A 15,570-nucleotide genomic window follows, 5' to 3' on the forward strand; every position below is an offset into this window, starting at 1 on the left:
CTTATTCTCTATCCCTTTTTTAATGATTCCTAACATCCCGTTTGCTTTTTTGACTGCCGCTGCACACTGCGTGGACGTCTTCAGAGAACTAGCCACAATGACGCCAAGATCTTTCTCCTGATTAGTTCCTCTAACAAGAAGCACTAGTCCCTCCTAGAGGCAGGATGCTGAACTCTCTGGACCAATAACCTGACCCAGTATGACACATCCCATGCTCCTGTGAATCTGTCGTTTCCCTGATTTAAATGTGAGGATTTATCAGGCCCAGTTTCCCCCTGATTCTTGTGTGCAGGTTACGATGCTGCTGCTGTGTTAGCTTCCCTCTGGGGATCTGGGTGGGGACAGTATAAGCCTGTGCTTTGCTTTTTTCACTGAACTGTTCCACTCTTCTCTATTGCAGTCTTCCCAAAGCTGTAGCTCTGGCAGACAAAGCCACGCCCGGCTGCAGAGTGACTCCAGCTCCAGCACACAGGTAACCCGTCCAGCTTTGCCGGCTGGTGCCTGCTTGGTAGCTGCCACACCCTCCAGTGTAACTCCATTTTGGGCTGATAAACAGAGCTTTAGCCACCAATTTTGAACATGCTTATCTTAGTGGTGTCCAAAATACAGTTAATTGAGCTCAGAGTGGCTCACTCCTGCAGCCTGCATGCTACTCTGAAGGCTGCGGAGATCAAGACAGAGCGTCGGTCAATAGGACTTGACATCCAGACCTCCTGCCTGGACTCTGAATGAAAGATCTGCCCCACTTTCTGCAAAGTTTGTGCATGTGTCAACCTGGACCTCATTAGCTTCCCGCTTCGGCGCCATGAGTTGTTTTACATATGAATGGCCATTTTTGTATCTAAATTACAACCCTGCTAAATACACAATGCCTTTCTGCATTAAAATACAGCGTAGAAGGCCATCACTTCAAGGAGTACTGGCGGGGCCTTTTGTGAATAACCAGAAACTGTGAAGGGGACTGGATGTTTGAAGCTGAGGCTTCAGTGGAGACAACACATGGTGATGTTTTTGTTGTCTTGCATGGCCAGGTCCATGGCAGAGACCTGCAGTTTGATGACTTACGAAATAAAATTCAGCTAATCCTAGACAATGTATTGGAGCGTCCTGAATGGATACTGCAGGTAGAACAGAGCCAGACTCAAGATGCAGGGGCCCTTCTCTGTGGAGTGAAACTTCCTCCGGGCAGTGGTTATAAACAGAATGGAGCTGGAGTAGGTCTTACGCGGTGCCTGAATTTGGCTCCATATCTTACTCATAACCCAGAGGAGGTGGAAATGCACTGGAGTTGTGCACAGCTGGTCTGCATTGACCCTGACTTAACCCTGTACAAACTGTGTGAGCATCCAAAGCAAGCTGCCGAGTATTCGAGCAGATTTCTTACCACCTCTTGTGACGGCCCCTAGACGCGAACATAAATGCGCTGCAGAATGTTGGGCAACATCATTGCCCTTAAACTGTTGTTAATGTGACGTGAATGAGTCTAGGTCACTTCCAGAACTCCAGGCACCAGAACATCTTGTTGTGGGCTGTGCTTGGAGTTAATATGCTCAAAAATTCACGTTGGCTATGGAAAGTGAATATAAAATGGCATTGTGAGCCCCTTGCTTGTCTGGGAGTGACTACGTCAACCCACTCACTGTGCTTTGTTCTAGCTGCCAGCCCTGTACGCTCATCCTGGGACCTGAGAGGAATGGTGGGGTCTTTCTAGCTCCTCCATTGCCATGCACCGTAAAGACACTGTCTTCGGTTACACCTGTCCTGCCCCAGTGTCTGTTGTCTATGGCGTTGCACGGATGTAACTGACTTGGCAATCAGAACATGGTTACATTCTATTGATGATGTGCAAGCCAAACTAGGACCCAGCTCTCTCTCGGATAGCTTTGGTGCTGCAGAGTTAGCAGGAGTTGAAAGCAGTGAAAGCTACTCATTGGTTGCCTCTGAACGTATACAGAAAGCACAGTGACTGGGTAGGATGGTGTCACTTTTCAGAGCAGAACTTCACTTTTCTCCCCATGGCATGGAACCCAAAGATCATGTCACCAGCCAAAGAGTTAGAGGTTGATGGTGAATGCAAATGGCATTTGCCTGGGCTAAGGGGGCTTTCTGCTCATTGTTTGCACAGGTGTTTGAATCAGTTGAGGATGTGGAACAGACCGAGGCAGATGCCCAACTCGAAGATGGCAAACAAGCCAAAATCCTAAATGGGGTGATTGCCAATGGCACGTGTTCCCCTGAGTCTGGTCATCCCTCTTCCCAGAATTTCTACAGCACGTCAGAGCATAGCTTCAGCACTGACGATAATGCGACGGAATCCAGCAAAACCGGGGCCTGCCACCAAGTGAAATCCAGTGGGGCAGAGGCCTCAAAACCACAGAGCTCAACCAACACACTATCAGAGGATAAGCTGGTGGGGGAGGATTTGGACAGCCTGGAAGGTGAATGTCCCATCAATGGAAGCTTAGAAGTCTTTATTCCAGTTGGCGGGAGCACAGCGGGGGTTTTGCCTGACAACGAAGTGGTGGGCCTTTCCGTGGTGGATGAGAGCTGGGCTGATAGCGAAGCTGAAAAGCGCAGCTTGGTGGGGAGTGAGGACAATCTGTCGGAGGAACCAGAAATGGAGAGCTTGTACCCACAGCTAGATTCACTAGCTGTGGCTGACTTGGCTAACAATGAAGTTTCTTCCATCTCCTCAACTGGGGTCACCTATTCTGTGAGTATTTGCTTAGGAATTTCCATCTCGAGCTGGGACCCAGTGATCTGCAGGTCCCTTTGCAAATACATTTCACCAGTTGCTCTGTGCGACTCACCATGTTCATTCTGCAATTGCATGCATGATGGCTAACTCCTTCACAACCAAACCTCTGAGCAGAGTGCGGTACACAGGGATTTATTTGACCTTGCAGCATTCCTTTGGGGGGGGTTTTGGATGAATTCATCTGTATTATTTCGGTCCGTATTTCTGTAGCCAGAGCTCCTGGATATGTACACCGTGAACCTGCATCGCATTGAGAAAGATGTGCAGAGATGTGATCGGAATTACTGGTACTTCACGCCTGCCAACCTCGAGAAGCTCCGCAACGTCATGTGCAGGTATCAGCCTGTGGGATGAGGGCAAGAGCTGACTTTCACACAGGTGGCCCTATTCATGAGTAGGGTGCATGGGACAGGAAACCCCAGGCCAACAGTGCCGGCTCCAGTGTTGCGCCAAACCCATTTGTTTTCTGTTTTATTGTTTCTCCCCGTAGAAGGCTCCATTCTCCTAGTGCAGCTCGTAATCAGGGTATTAAGACAGGGAATTGTGACTACAAGAATCTAGCCTCTGAGACCCCACCCCCAGTAGCTGAGGAAGCGATGGCAAGAGCCTGTAGCTCTTGCTGGTCACCTCAGGTCCAGCAGCGATACAGTTCTGTCTTGTGGTATGAATCCAGCCCGGACCAGCTTCCCATGTGGCTCAGAGTAGGTGGGCTCCACTCTTCAGTGCCAGCAAGGTCCCACAGGGCCCCAGCAGACACTGCTTCACCATGCCCAGCATCCCCTTGGGTAACATGGTGCAGCCCACTCACTTGTCTGGTTATGCAGAGTTTTAATGAGGATTCACCCTGCAGAACTCAAATGCTAATGAGGAGTGCAAATACCAGACATTCGTTACATGTGCATATTATTGCAAACAGTGTGGCGGTGAAGGCTGTAGGAGTGCCTGGAGAGACAGAAATATCTGGGTGGATTTCTGACTTCCGTTGATTAGTCATCTCATGGAGAGGTCATTGCAGATACTCTCACAGATCACACACAGCTCCATCTCTGCTGACCCAACCGTGTGAGTGGCAGTGAAAACTGAAGCATTAACATTACACATCTCAACAGTATGAGGAAAAGAAGTTATTTCATTCGAGTTGTCACTTTATCTCACAGGCAGGCCTGGAAGATCTTGGCTGAGATGAGACCTACAATGCAGCAGGCATCTGGAAAGATGGACAGGGTTATTCAGTAATGATTTCCTTATGCCATGAATAGGTTTTTGCAGCCTTCTGTAGTGAATTTTGATTTACTACCGAATATGGAGTGTGATCTTTGCCAGGCTAATGGCTCTCCAGGAGCCCTTGACCAGGGAGGGAGAAGCAAGTAGCAGCAGGTGGTCCACACAGATCGGCTTTCTTGTGGGCCAGAGAACGGACTGGAGGGCAGCGGTGTGTGTCTTTTTTTACAACCTAGTGTTAAACTCTTCACTGTTTTCACCGTTGCCCCTGGCACTGCTTCCTTCTGATTTCACTTGCTACTGAGCTGGTCCCTGCTGAGTCGTTATAGCCTGATATTGACTTCGGATGTGCACCACGAATGTCATGGTTAACCTATCCCCTCACCTGCCCGGCCTGAAGGGGCGCGAGTCAGTTACAGGCTGGCTGTGCTGGAATGAGGGAGCAAACCCAAGGGTAGGATTAGCAGGGGACAGTGAAGGAAGCTCTTGTGTCTCCTTGCTGATCCCTGTGGCCCTCCTTTCACTACCCCGGCTGCATCCTTAGCTGGAGGGGCAGGTGAGCCTGTGTCACTGGAGCAGCGCTTGCGGCCGATTGCCAGTGAGGGGAGCCCTGCCCCGTCTGTCTCCAAGGGAAGGATGGCTGTTCCATGCAGTGGAGCGAAGGGGTGCAGGGTAGAGTGTGGAATGAGACGTATTCTCCAGGCTCTTCCAGAACGACCGAGCGCCCCCTGCTTCACCCCCGCTGTGGAGAAAGGAGGGTGCAGATGGCTCTGCAGACCCTGAACCAACTGTGTTTCTGTCAGGAACATGCAGGAACCCAGCGGCTCCCCCGGCGCCGCCCCGAGTGTGGCCCATCTAGAAGGATGTTCCAGGGCCTGGCCACCAGCGATAGCAGGGCTGGCAGGTCCTTTCCAGAGGCATTGTACTGCTGGACCTAGTGGTTCATTAGAGCCGTGCCTTATCCCCTCCCTCCAGGGGCCACATCGTCACTCTGTTTTACTTGGCCTCACTTGCCTTTGATGTCGGTGGGGATCCGTGGGGTCTGATTCCCCTGCCTGGTGCCAGGCACTGCTGTGTGGGTTGCCGCCCAGTCAGTAATGGCAGCGCAAGGCACCGGGAAATCGAGCCCTTTGGCTTCAGACTTTGGCCCCCAATGGAATCAGTGGGGCAGGCAGGCTACAGCCAAGTACTCCAGCCTGTTGCCCGCAGGAAGGTGGGCTACCCTCCTTGAGAGCTGCCTCCAGCATGAGCACATGAGAGCCGTACACCAGGCTCAGCCCCTCTGGGGAGTTCACAGCCCGTCTTCCCCGCTCTCTCCCCAGCTACATCTGGCAGCACATTGAGATCGGCTATGTGCAGGGAATGTGCGACCTGCTGGCGCCTCTCCTGGTCATCCTGGACGATGGTGAGTGGGTGGGGTCCCGGCAGCTCCAGCGAGTGCGTTTAGTGGAGTATTTAAGAGGGGAGGTGTGGGGAGAGCTTGCTGGCTCAATCAGCCCCACAGATCAGGTGTGTCCAGGCCTGTCTGGCTCTGTCCCCGAAACAGGGATGGCACGAGTCCTCGCCATGCTTCCTCAATGCAGCCTCCCCATGTGGCTCCACCAGAGCCTGGAGAGGCCCCTCTGGGTTGTGGGGGAGAAGCTCTGTCTCCATGGCCCGTTTCCTCCTGGCTCTCTGCTGTGGAGACTCAGCAAAGGAGGCCGGTTACTTTCAGTTGTGGGTGTGTTCGCGTGTGTGAGAGCAGATGTGTACACAGACACCCATGTTAAGGTGCCTATGTGTAATTGGTGTGTACACATGTGAATGCATGCGTGAAGGAGAGTCCTGACACACTCTCTGTTATCCCGTGCAGAGGCGCTCGCGTTCAGCTGTTTCACCGAACTTATGAAAAGGATGAACCAGAATTTCCCACACGGGGGAGCCATGGACACCCACTTTGCTAACATGAGGTCGCTGATCCAGGTACTGGGCCTGGGGCTCATGGCAAGAAGGTGGTGGCATCTCAGACCCGCCGAAGGAAGGTTTTTCTCATCCGCCCATTGTGTTAGAAGGACTCTTAAGTGTGTGTGTGGGGGGGAAGGGGTTCTGGAGGAGGCACCCTTGGTGTGGGGGGGCGGGGTTATGGAGGAACTTGTGGGGGAACGCCCAGTATGAGGGAGTGTTACGGCTACAGAGGAGCTTGAAGAGAAGGCCTGAGGGAGTGTGTGGAGGGCTGTGGAGGGGGTTGAGGGCAGGGCAGAAAGGCTGGCTGGGAGGAATAGCTGGTGCCTTCTCGTACACTAACTGGATTCTGGGCTCCTTTTGCTTCCTTTGGACAGATCTTGGACTCTGAGCTCTTTGAGCTAATGCACCAGAATGGGGACTACACCCATTTCTACTTCTGCTATCGATGGTTTCTCCTGGACTTCAAGCGAGGTGCGTGGCGTGACCTGGGCGTGTCCTCAAGGCCTCTGATGAGCCAAGTGCAACAGGAAAGTCCCAGGGTGCCTCTACCTTAAAAACAGTGGCATCAATTCAGATATTCCTTGAGGGGAATGGGGGCAAATTCAGGGACCCCGTTCCAGTCTCCGCTCATCCCCCCCACCCCACAGAGACCGTATCCAGGGAGTTTCCCCTCCCTCTTACCTACATAGCGCATGAGCTGTCAGGAGTCGAGCTCTCAGTGGGCTGCCCTGTGCTCTACCATGCAGGCTCCCCGGTCCCAGCTCGCAGCACCGTTTGGCCCAGTCACACCTCTGCCTGGATCAGTGGTTCCCAAACTTTAACAGCCCGCGAACCCCTTTCACTAAATTGTGAAATCTCGTGAACCCCCTCCTAAAAATGAATATTTCCAGGGATTTAAGTTTAAATTTCCTCCGCACTCCGTGGGGCTCCTGCTGCTGGATCCCGTTGATGGCCCTGGTCAACTGAGCTCCCCTGAGCTTGGGCTGCAGGTCCCGCTGACTGCCAGGGCTCGGGCTGCCAGCCCCAACTGCCCAGCTCTGCTCCCCTGCGGCTCGGGCTGCCGGCTCCCTCGCTCGTGGGGGCAGGGCTCAGGCTGCCAGCCCCAAACTGCCCAGCCCCGCTCTCCCTGGGGCTCGGGCTGTCTGCCCTGCACCCGAGTCCCACCTGCTGTCTCCAATGCCCGGGGTCCTCTGGCTGCCATGAGTGAAATTTTTCTGGCCAACCCCCTGCAACGTTCTGCGACCCCCAGTTTGGGAACCGCTGGCCTGGATGGAGGGAGCAACCAGGACAAGGTTCAGTGGTGGTGTGACCCCTTGCGGTAGGTCACAACACCACTTACTGAAATTTGGCCTGTCTACCTCTCCATCCATATGGAGGGACAGCCGGCTCAAATTTCAGTGACATTGTGGCACTAGCAGATTGGACTTTTTTCTCTACAGGACCAGTCCATGCAAAACATCCCCAGTCCCAGAGCTTTTACAGCCTAAGGGGCCAACAGCCGACTCTTCTCTTTTAAAAACAAGTTTCAGCTGTGGGGCTTTGTGACATACTCGTCTAATGGCCTCTCCTCTCGCCCCTCGGAGACCTTTGCCCACACGTGGAAGAGACCATAAACTGGCTTCATCCTAGTCCCCATAGGTAGTTACACAAAGCTACAGCAAAAGCCAGCGTCGGGGGATGTTCCTGTGTAGGCAGGCTGTAGGTTTGGAATGCCAGATTGGTGGGGAGCGAGCTCTGTGAGCAGAGCTAACACTAAGCTTGTTGATAGCTGTGGTGGAGTCATCCCTTATTTATCAGTAATTCATTCACAAAATTCTACTTCATGGTATTTTAATATTTGAGCAGCAATGTTAGTATGCTGGGAAAATAATTTGTATTAGACATAGAGTCTATGACGTGGGTAACGAATATCTGGGCATGGGGAAGTGTCATGTTTTATAGTCACATGCTTTAAGGCCAGATGGGACCATTAGATCATCTAGTCTGACCTCCTGGATAACACAGGGCAGTGAATTTCACCAGTTACCCTCTGTACTGAGCCCAATAACTTGTGTTTGGCAAAAGCATCTTCCAGAAAGGCAGCCAGTCTGGATTAGAAGACATCCAGAGATGGAGAACCATCCACTTCCCTTGGGAGTTTTACAGCGGTTAATCACCCGCAATGTTAAAAAAATTGTGCCTTATTTGTAATTTGAATTTGGCTGGATGCTAAATCCCAATGTCAGTGCTTCTTCTGCATTTCTCCACTAAATCAAGACCACCCTTTGCACTGGAACTGACTGTTCCGTCACGTCCACCCATATAACTCCAGTGGCTTGTGAAGTTACTCCTGGTTTACACTGATGTGAGATAAGAGTCAGGCCACACTTAGGTCCTTACATCCTGGCAGGAGCCTGATTATCTTCCATCTATAAAAACAACTTTCCATATAAAATAACCATCAGTCTGTAAAAAAACCATCAGTCTGTAAAAATAGTTCTGTAATCTTCCAAAGAAGGGACCCTCCATTGTCGCTAGGCATTCTCCGTAGACCGATTCCAGGTCCTGACGCCATCCTGAATGACGCCCTGGCTTAGCCATTGTTGTTCTCTTTTACAGAGCTGGTGTATGATGATGTTTTCTCTGTCTGGGAGACAATCTGGGCAGCTGCACGCGTCTCCTCTTCATACTATGTCCTCTTCATAGCCCTGGCCTTGGTGGAAATGTACCGGGACATCATTTTGGAAAATAACATGGATTTTACAGATATCATCAAGTTCTTCAATGGTATGTCCTGAGTTTTGTTGGGCTGGATCTATGGCAGGTACTCTGTCTTTGTCAGCAAGTCTCTGTGGTTAGGGCAGGTTAGTCTATACTAATAACTAGTGTTTATTGACACAGAATGGGGCAAGATTGCTTATGAGAGACTGCGAGGCTGATGTCCTGAGCAGACGGCTGCAAGCCAGCAACTTGTCGGTTCTAATCCAAACTCTGTTTTTCCTCTGTGGCCTGAGGGCAGTTGCTTCGCTGCTCCGGGCCTCAGTTTCTCCACTTGTTATACGGTTACTCTTTGCTGTAGAGAACAGTCCCCCAGCGATTCTTTAGCTAATAATGATTCTCATAAATAATAAATATGGTGCTTCTGGACACAGCCATGATCAGGGCCCCACAACTGCTTTGAATAGCTTGAACTCCTAAAACGTGGCATGGGTAGAGAGATGCAAACCTTTGACAGGCTCTCCGCTTTCTCAGGACGGGGAGCTATTTGGCCATCGTTTGTTTATTCCTTTTCCTTCCATATTCCAGAAATGGCTGAGCGGCACAACACCAAACAGCTCCTGAAGCTGGCCCGGGATCTTGTGTACAAAGTCCAGACGCTGATTGAGAATAAATGAAGGGCCTGGGAAGGGTGGGGTGTTTGGCGAGACGTCGCAGACTCCCAGCCAACACTTCCTGCCCCGTTTCCTTTTTCTTGAAGTGCCACACCGGTGACGACACAACCTTGGTAGTTTGACACATGCTGCTCTCTAAGATGAAAGTACCCTTATCTCTGCTCTCATGCTGTTGAGCTTCAACATGAGGGGAAGGGTCCCCTGGTTTAGTTCTTCAGCCCCGCATTCATTTTCAGTGATTGACCAAAGAGCTGTAAATCGGCATCTTCTTTTCTGTTTCAAACATTTCTACTTGGGAAGCAAATCCTGGGCAGACGTTGCCTTGCTTTGCTTTGCTTTGGTGGTATGATTGCAGTTATGGTCCCTATCTTTAGCAAGAGCACTTTCCAGACAAAGCTTTCCCAAGGGGGATGGGCTACAGGCAGACGGTGCTGCTGCTGTCCCTTGGGTCTGCCTTTGAATTTGCAGCATATACTTCAGGGGAACAAAACCCTTCCCAAGAAGCAGCTTCCCCATGTGACAAGAGAGCCAGGCAGCGCCCCTCTCAAGCTAGTGAAAACGAGGGTGTTCTCAGCATTCGGCTCTGTGGGAGGAGCGTGAGGCTGTGCCTTCAGCAGACAGACTCTGATCAGGCAAGTTCCTCCTACGATATACCCTCTTTCTTGTTTGGGGCTCTGTTCTCCTCCCATTCCCTAGGCTTTGCAGTTTGCTCCTCACCCCAGGATCAGAGCGTGTGGAGTTCTAACTCCGGCTCAGTTTCCAAAAGAGCTCAGGATGCCATGTATTTCGGTGCCAATCTAGGAGCTGAGCTCTGCTGGAAAGTCTGGTTCCAATTGTGGGTCCTGAGCACTTGAAAAATCCGGCCCTGAGCGCTTTTGAAAATTCAGAGTGTAGTGCCCAGAGGAGTCTCTTGTGTTTATGGAGCCTGATCCTTAGCCCAGTGAAGTCAATGGAGAGACTCCAGTCGGACATCAGTGGGCTTTGGGTCAGGCCCATGTGGAGGAAAATAGACCATGCTTAGCATTCTCTGCTCTGGGTACCCAGAGTGGTGCAATTCCAAGGCAGCTTCCCTGCAGTGGCACTAGCATTGTGCCCCACGGGCGCTGTGGCGTGCAGCCCCTTGGCCTGCATCAGAGCAGCAGGAAAGCTGAGCTGCAGGGTAATTGGTGAGGTTAGTGCAGCCAAGAGTTTGGGTTTATTTTTCAACTCAGGTTAAAAAAAAGTAGACGCGGAAAAGGAGAGAAGTGGGTTGTGTTAGTGGGTTAGTTCCCACCTTCCCAGGAAGGTCATTGTCATGGCTAAACCAGTCCATGGTTGCTCCTGGCAGCTGGGAAAATGCTTTGCTGTAGCTCTTTCAAGGGTACTTTCTCTCAAATTGTGCTGCAAAAATCTGTTTGCCAGCCATGAAATGTGTGATAAATGTGTTTTCTCTTCCTCCACTCAGCTCTCCCAGCAGGGCTAAGCCAGAGCCCTCTGCGCTGAGGGAGTGGTGTTCACCAGAAGGGGAAAGGGACCCCTCTGTTCCCCTCCTGCAGAACCCTCGTTTGTACTGATGTATTTTGTATTTGTGTGTGGTGTGTCTCAGACGTTGCTTGCAGAAGAAATGCAGAAGAAAATAGTGCATGCTCCAGAAATCAGTTGCAGAGTACAGTGAGCCAGTCTGCAGTATGTGAACAAATCAGCTCATCCCTGGGTACTATTGGGATGCAGAGTCTGTAACTGCAAACCAGGGAAGGGCAGGGCCTGCTGAACCCTTTTGCTGGAAATGAATACAGTGCTAGGTGAAAGCAGAGGAAATCTGTCTTCTCTAATTTTTTTATTTTGCAGGCTATTTGTACTTTATCCACATGAGGTAGGAAACCCTTTGAAGCAATTTTCTGCCCAGGTTAGAGCCAATCTGCTGTATTAAACTCCAAAAAGAGCTTAATTTACTGGAGAAAACAGTCCACACTAGCATCTGAAATAGTCTGCATGGAAACCGAAGAAGTTGGGCTTTAAACCTTCAGGTTCAACTATGAATCTGTCATCTTTTCCTAAAGCAGAGAGCAAATCTCACGCCTACACTGGTGACCTGTTCCTGATTCTAGACCTTGTAGCTTTTCAGATGTTAGAATGGATAAATAATCTGAGTAACCTTGTTCTAAAGTGGAAGGGATCAAAGTAACACCTTCACATAGCAAAACTAAGGAATAATAACCATTAGATAGGCATAAGTAGTCATATTTTATCAAGCAACAACTCTGACACTAGCTTTCAGGCTTTTTTTTTTTTTAAACGGATAGCTGAGAATCCTGCACAATATCTGCTATCTGTATTATCTGAGTGTGTCTTCGGACCCATCAATAGCAGTGTTTTTGAATAATTTCTAACAAAAAAAAGTATTTATTTATTCTATTGACTGTACATTACTGTGTGTCCTTGTGTACTGAATTCAGTGAGTGTGAATCTTTATGCAAATGGAGATATATCTTTTCAATGTTGCAAACATATCTTGTACATGTTTACCAGAAAATTGTGTCTATATATACAGTATCGAGAAAAAATGTGATTTAAGTGGGGTATTATTTTTTTGAGGGGAAAAAAAAAATCTTTGCTTCTAAGAACTGCGTGGTTCTCTGTAGCACCTACTCAATGATGTGCCAATCTGTCACTTTCCTTGTACTGCGAAAATTGTTCTGTTCCAGCAACAAAAAGCTCAATGCAGGTTAAGAAACCGTTTTACCTCAGCTTTGCTTGGTTTAGTTCGAATCAAAAATTGTGGAACAGAAACAGGGGTAACAACTTTATCCCTGATCCCTCAGTGGAATCGCCACATGTGGCCCCTTTCACCCCACTCATTTCTGTGGGGCTCTGCACAGGCACTGGGGTCAGCCTGGGTAGACGTGGTTGCAGGATCAGGGGCCTAATGTGTTCTATTGCAGCAAATTAGATTCCCCCCCCCAAATTTAATATATTAGGCTGCAGTTAAAGCAACACTGCATCCATTTTGCTCCAAGAGTATGAACGTTAAACTGATCCCAGGGTACTCTCCAGAAAAATAATGAAGTGTCCATAGAGAAAGCGTTAGGGATACATTCTACTCTCAATTGAATGTAAATCCAGAGTAACTCCATTGCAGTCAATGCACCAAATGTAACATTCAAATGGGAGCTGCCAGCGTACGTTAAAGTCAGTGGAACAAATTCTGCTCTTAGATATTCCAGTGGGAGTTGTGCATGCGAATCTCAGAGCAGAAATTGGTCAGGGGGATGTCTTATCTTGAGTGTGTTGCTCTTTGAATGCATTTCTTGTTCAGATATCTTGCCAGGTTGTTAATTCACATGCACAGCCGCAGGCAGGTTGGCTGATTGGTGGGGTTTATAAACAGTGCATATCAGAAAGTCAAGATGTACTGTAATCATGGCAAATTTCCATAGCTTTTGGCCATGTGTGGTCCCAACTCAGCTCTGCATGTGTGTCCATAGACTGTGTTCTTGGAGTCACAAAGGCCGTGAAAAACTGTGGGATAGTTTGGATTTCATAGAGACATTAGAGCCCCTGGAAACTGAGATGGTTCCAACAGAACACTCAGAGAGCAGTAAGGGGGGAAGGGGCATTTGCTTGTCTGTCTGAAATAAAAAACTGTGAGCAAATGGATTCCAAAACGTGAATTAGAATAACGTGACTGTATGATGTCCCCATCCATCCATCAGTGGTTTAAATACTTTAGAACGGTGATTTTTGTGATCACCAATCTTACAAACAGCCAGTTATACAACCCATTTTTCCTGACCGGGGCGGGGGAACCACATAATGAAAGTGGCATTGCTGAAAAACGAGTAGACATCACTTCACATTCTCATGGCTTAGTGCATTGGAAATCACTTTGGAGGAGAAGAAGAATGTGACAGAGTATCATCCTGCACCGTACCACTGTCAATTTGAGATGTTCCATTTTCTGAACTCCTCAGTCCTTAATTAGTTGTTAAATAGGGGTTCTATTGTAATGAATGGGAACTGACCTCACATGACTTCCAGCTAATGCACACAGGGCCTGGCGTGTCCGGGGCGTTAAGTTGGTATATCCACACTGCAATCCAAGTGGTGACTGCCGTATGTGAAGATGTATCCGATATAGCTTTAATCTCGCTAGCTCGGGTGCCAGTAGCAGTCAAGCCATGCCGGGCGGGCTAGCTGCCTGAGTGCATACTTGTACTTGGGCAGCTAGGCTATGCTACTGCAGTTTTGGTGCTCTTCGTACCCAAGCCAGAAGCTCGATTCAAGCTTGCTCAGCTATGACTGCGTGTGCTGCAATGACCTCTCCAATTGCAGTGTAGACCTACCCTTAGAATCCACTTGTATGCATGCAATTTTTGTGCCAATGTGTATATCCACTAGCATGCTCTGTGTGCATGAGTGACCGTGCATAAACTGTGTGTGCAGGTAAGTGGAGGCCACCGTTTAAATCAGACTTGTATTGTAATTTGTGTTGTGATCCATGCATAATACGTCAATGCCGATTGAAATTGATTAGCGCTCCACAAACCTTGTGTATGTGACGTCTAATTCACACAATGAGTGGTTTCCTTTTGGTGATTTAAACAGAGTGAATTAGGAGGGTGGCCATTGGGAAAGAGTTTGCTTATGTACATAATAGGATAAAAGACGTGAGGCCAGTGGAAAATAAGCACATACTCTCATACTAAAAGTCTAGGGCTCAGGGTCGGTATAAAGCTGCCCAGAGTTACAAGAGTAGGATCTTGCTTATCTAGCTGTTGCACCTCTTTTTCCTTCTCCTCAATCCTTTCCTTTCTGCCTGAGTGCACACCTGTGTCCTAGAGGCCCTAAAACGTAAGTATTACCCTGGGTTTTCTGAGGGGAGAACAGAGCCATATCACTTATGTGTTTCCCTTCCCTTCCCTTCCACGGAAAGCTACAAATTGTGCAGGCAGACAAATTGCCTTTTGACACTAGGATAGAGCCTTTGGCAGGAAAATGCGTTAGATAATTATTCTGATATGGGGCAAACTAGATGAGCCAGATGAATACTTTCTTTCCGGCAAGTCCATATAGATGCAATTTGCTCCTCTAAAGGCCCATGTGAGCACCCTCTGCAGAGAGGGGAGGTTTTTTCACTCTATATACTTTAATTAGAACTACTTAGCTCTCAGATCAGCTTGCTTTGTATACATTCTACTTAATGTCCAAAACAAATTCCAACCCTGATCCTTTCCTGAGGGGGTTGTTAATGGATTCTTTGCCTGCATTTGAGCTTTCTGCAGATGTGACCCACCAAACGACTCTTGATATCCATCTTTTTCAGCGTTACTAAAGTAAACATTTTAGAAGTGGTCTTTGTTCCTGAATGTGTTTTTTTTTAGAAGAGGTTTTTCTTTTTTCCTGTGTTGAGACTCTGGAAGGCCTTTCTGTAAACACTTCTCATATAGATTGACTTTTCTTCCCAAGACCAAGATTGCACTGAAGGCTGCGATGCTGCAGAATGTTACTCTTAGGCAGCCTGTCAGTTTTTAGCAGCCTCTTAACATACAGAATTTTGGTTTTGCTGTAGCTAAAGCTGGCAATAGAAGTACAGCTGTTAATGGTAACTTTTACTGGTGGTTTAAAAGCCACCTCAAGGGAAGCAGTTGTTCCTGATGCTGTAATGTAGCATAATTTTAGCTCTTCTGTTTGGGTAAAATTCACCTCAGCAGAGGACAGGCACAAGCCACTTAAGTCCCACTTCAGAGGTACGTAGGCCTTTGTGGGCCTCGGCCAGGGGTGAATTTCACTCCTGCTTTACTTTCCTACTTTGTTGACTGTTTTTTTATAACTGTCATATGTCATTCTTGCTCCAGAAACACTTGATTTCCTTTTCTGTCCCCACTTGCTCTGTCAATCAACTGATTTCACTGAGTTGGGAGCTACTTTACTGCTAGTCTATAAAGAATACAGAGCCCTTGTTCCACGACCCTTGTCACACATGAAATAATTTTTTTTTTTTTTTAAGAAAATGGTAAGTGACTTGAAAATATGCAGTGTGAGTTGCTGCTCTGTTTTCCCCATATTGTAGCTTCCCTGTTCAGCCAGTGAGAGTCTCTGAACCAATATCATCAGTGCGATAAAGGGGAGAGATTTTTTTTACATTTGACAAATGTACTGAAGAAATGGCATCCTTGTGGTTTTAATCTATCTGCTTTGGAATTTTAGCTAATACCAGCAGTTCTAGTAATGGTTCCCATATTTCTTGAGTACATGTAGATACTGAAAGAGCACAATTTGTTATTTATGAAGTGCACA

The 15,570-nt window shown here is 48.4% G+C and overlaps 1 protein-coding gene across 3 annotated transcripts in view; it reads left to right on the top strand.

The window, feature by feature from the left end:
- The window catches only part of SGSM1 (small G protein signaling modulator 1), a 79,299-nt gene extending 64,023 nt beyond the window's left edge, over positions 1-15,276 (top strand). For all 3 annotated transcript variants that reach the window (XM_074973119.1, XM_074973120.1, XM_074973121.1), the window contains exons 18-25: positions 401-472; positions 2,126-2,713; positions 2,969-3,093; positions 5,302-5,384; positions 5,832-5,941; positions 6,298-6,394; positions 8,522-8,689; positions 9,209-15,276. In XM_074973119.1, coding sequence (XP_074829220.1) covers positions 401-472; positions 2,126-2,713; positions 2,969-3,093; positions 5,302-5,384; positions 5,832-5,941; positions 6,298-6,394; positions 8,522-8,689; positions 9,209-9,297 — 1,332 coding nt within the window. In that variant the 3' untranslated portion in view covers positions 9,298-15,276. The remainder of the gene's footprint in view (positions 1-400; positions 473-2,125; positions 2,714-2,968; positions 3,094-5,301; positions 5,385-5,831; positions 5,942-6,297; positions 6,395-8,521; positions 8,690-9,208) is intronic.
- Positions 15,277-15,570: the final 294 nt, after the last annotated feature.

Source organism: Natator depressus, chromosome 15, assembly GCF_965152275.1.
Source record: "Natator depressus isolate rNatDep1 chromosome 15, rNatDep2.hap1, whole genome shotgun sequence".
In the NCBI taxonomy this organism is placed as follows: Eukaryota; Metazoa; Chordata; order Testudines; family Cheloniidae; genus Natator; species Natator depressus.